At 47.7% G+C, this 3,681-nt stretch overlaps 1 protein-coding gene across 1 annotated transcript; it reads left to right on the top strand.

Moving 5' to 3' along the window:
- Positions 1-623: 623 nt before the first annotated feature.
- On the top strand, positions 624-2,726 carry LOC119375224 (organic cation transporter protein). The gene is made up of 2 exons (XM_049411205.1): positions 624-830; positions 2,508-2,726. The coding sequence occupies exons 1-2, from the start codon at positions 624-626 to the stop codon at positions 2,724-2,726; spliced, it is 426 nt and encodes a 141-aa protein (XP_049267162.1).
- The last annotated feature ends 955 nt before the right edge of the window (positions 2,727-3,681 follow it).

Here is a 3,681-nt window from a genome sequence, read left to right as displayed (position 1 = left end):
ACGTGGGCACATGCACTCGCCCCTAACCTTGGCGCCGGCGGGGCACACCCCTCCCGCGCGCACAGCGTTCCGTCACCGACTTTCCGGCCCGCGCCACGGCTGCCGCTTTTAAAGCTCGAGAGTGGGCCACACGCATCAGTGATGCGCAGCACGTGTCAAGCCAGCCTGGCGGTGGGCGGGATTTCCACAACCCAATGTTTTAAACTCGAACACTTGATGCCACCCGGAAAGTATCCATCAGAGAAGGAGCTCTGGAGATGGTTAAATGGCATCTCGCCTGTTTTAATGCAGTTGATGTTAATTTGCCACGCTTTACAGCAAGTTACGCAAATAGCGTATCGCCGCTATTCGTATGCCGAGGTAGCGGAAGGGGTCATCAGTTAATTTTAAATTCATATCACGTTTTTTTCTTAACAGGATGTCTATTTCGTTGATCGGGTTCCTAGTGCTTGATATCAATCGGAGTATGGGATGTCTTCAGCAAAGTGAAATTTGCGAGTGTGATTTTTACGCCTAAGTACACGATCTTTCACTCTTGAACGAATTTAGCGGATTTTCAGGAAATAAAATATTTTTATTCTCGTAGAATACGATCTTAAAAAAGAGACGTGTTATTTAGAACAATGGATTTTGTATTGGCTGTTGCAGCCCACCACACGGCCCTCCTGTGCACGCTAATGGCGGGTAGAGTGCTGCTGACTATTGCGTACGATGTTGGGTCCGTGTACGGAGCGGAGATCGATCCAACGGAAGTCAGAACGCAGGCGATGTCCATCCGACAGGCCTTCGGCTCGCTCGGAAGGATCCTTGGGTCGCACGTCGTACAACTGGTGAGACTAGCACCGTACACTTTTTTCTATACCATTTGTGGAGTGCAAAAACGCTCTGTATTTCTGTTTCTTGCCCTCGCAAGTAAGTACGACTGCCCTCGTAATGGCTTCTTGCGTGCGGCTAGTGTGGCTGTGCACGAAACCTGGGGATAAAATCAGTATTGAAAGTTGGGCTAGCTGGTAAGGTGGCATGTTTAGGTACAGCGTGAAAACGAAGAAGACAGAGTGAAACAAAAGGGGCGCGGGAGAGCGCTAACACGAAGGAGATAAAATCAGCGTGAAAACTTACGCAGTAGCGGAGCCGAATGGAAAGTTTATGCAAGCAGGTGGCACCTCTGGGTGTTAAAGTTCGCAAAGTAAAAGCCACCGAAAAGGATACCCAGATCAGTCAAATTCAATGCTCCGTCCACGTTATCCACTGCCAAATGATCAGAATGATACCAAATGCACAATATCGCGATGAAGATAAAACTTAAGTTGTCTTCCGGAAAGCTTTTGCGCAGCAATGATTCATAATATATGACCGCCCTAGATTTCGTAGCATGGCGGGGCCTTGGTACTATTCTCCCAGGGTTCACATTCCACCGTGAGAACATTTGTATTCAAGTTTGTTTACTTATTTAGTTACTTCAAAACATGATTTCACCGCCGCAATTTACATCCAGACCCTATTCGAAACTGCGCAGACACAGCTCGCTTCAGAATGACTTAAAGGACATTTTTTTCAAGCTTGAGGTCATAGTGCTTACGAATTATTGTGTCAGCAACGCTTACACTTGGCTGCGTTTAGTAAATTTCAGTCAATCACACAACCTCATGTGACGCAGGTTCGGCGAAGGAGATGAACCCTAATGTGTCGTGGTCATTCAGATTATCGTGAATCGCACCCGCCATAAACGTTTATGGTGGACATCAGGCTTTATTAAGACTCCATGATTCTCTGCCACTTTAATCTGCCAAGAGCATTATCTGTGCTGAATATCACTGCGAAGAATGTCTTGTTGGTTTTGATGGAATCTTTGCTATACGTTCAATACAGTGCAACAAAAGCCTGCTTTTCCCATGTTAATGTTTGTCGCAGTGATTTAGAATGCTGCCGTTCCTATCCACATGTTACACATTAAGATTGCAGGCTGCTCGAAGAATTTGAATTGCAGACTGTCATTTTCACCTTGGGGTGACAATGAGAGCCTACAATTGGTCCTGCAGTGACACTTTGTCATCCTGACCTTGCGGTGAGAATGACAGTGTCACTGCGGGACCGATTTCGTAGGAAAAGCAGTCTGAACTTTTTCGACATGCCCGTAAGGGTATTAGCAAACGAAGAGGACGTTTCTCTAAATACCAAAACAATTATTAGCCCTAACCACGAAGGCCAGAACAAAGTCAGCTCTTAACGTATTAGTGTTAAACAGCCAGTGTCGCAGAAGATTCGGTGTAGATGTCGGCAGCGTTGTCCGTACGTTAGCTAAAAATCTTAAATGATGCAAGGAACAATGTCACATGGTTCCCTATGCATTTGCCTAAGGCGATTGGAAGGCGAAAACAATGTTCCTATTTTTCTTCTCAGTCAACTTTATTTGCGCTGTTCAGTTTATGCATGCGTATTCTACCTCTCTCTCGTTTCGTATGCCACTGACACCAACTTTTTCCCGACTCGCGCCCGGTGATTGCCAGGCCGTGTACGGTCGCTTCGTTCCTCTCTTCATTCTAGGTGGCCTGTCGTGTGTGGCGGCGCTGATCACACTTCCCCTGCCCGAGACGAACAACCGGAAGTTGCCCGAGACGTTTGAAGAAGCCGAGGCAATGCACCACAGGCCCGAGAAAGAAAACAAAGACGAGGAGAAAACGACGAAACAGTCTACGCAAGACAAAGACAACATTAATTCTCACTGAAAGGGAAAGGCCAACCGCGCGCTACGATCTGCTAGCGTCCGGGTTGGCCCGGATGTCAGTGCTCTGGCTCCAGAAAGGGACACTGGTCCCGGCACCCAATCCCGGACTACTGAGAAGGCCCTACGGATTTTTGTGCAAGTCATGCGTGGACGATTTTCTCTCTCTCTTTAACCTTAGTTCACCTTGCGTCTTGCGCAAAACTACTTTCCTGTAATGGATCCACTCAAAAAGCAAGGCCTGCTCATGATGCGTTACTAACCGTGGGCCCCTGGCACCGTCTTCTTGATTCAAGAGCAAAGGGTCTGTCCGCTAAATTTATCGTTTCGATCGGTACATATTATAAAATTCTTTCAAAACAGTTTTCATGGGCGTCGATACACTGCTTTCAACACGATTCCCAGGCTGCAAAAGCTTCCTGAAAGTCGGCTGCCGAGACCACTGTCAGATACTCAGTGACAGTCATTTGGATGGCGGGAACTTTGGGAACTCAAAGAAATTTTCCGGGCTTCTCATCTGGGCTGATACAAACCGGACACAACCCTGCTGTGAGCCCAGCAGACTTCGTGCTACTAATGCCCAAGAAAAGCCTGAAAAGTCACTATTCGGATAGTGCTACGGCCATCCATCTGGCTGTCGCAGTCTCTTATAGTGGTCTGGGCATCGGACTTTCTGGAAGTCCTTGCAGCGTGAAAATCGTGTTGAGAGCGGTCTATCGACGTCCGAGGAAAGAATTAAATATTGTGCAGCGATTGGATCCATAAATTCTTTTTACCAGACCCTGTCTCATTACTTTGCGGACAGACCCTGTAAAGAGACTTCACGTCCACAGCACCAAGAACGGCGGCGTTACAATGTGGTAGGACAGGGTAGGCGTCACTTTGAACTCTTGACCGGCCCTTCCTTCCCTCGCCACTTCACTGGCCCGTTACCCCTGGTCCGCCAGAAAGCTAACCCT

Source organism: Rhipicephalus sanguineus, chromosome 11, assembly GCF_013339695.2.
Source record: "Rhipicephalus sanguineus isolate Rsan-2018 chromosome 11, BIME_Rsan_1.4, whole genome shotgun sequence".
In the NCBI taxonomy this organism is placed as follows: domain Eukaryota; kingdom Metazoa; phylum Arthropoda; class Arachnida; order Ixodida; family Ixodidae; genus Rhipicephalus; species Rhipicephalus sanguineus.
Note: the sequence above shows the minus strand (reverse complement) of the source record. Positions and strands in the feature narration are given on the sequence as shown.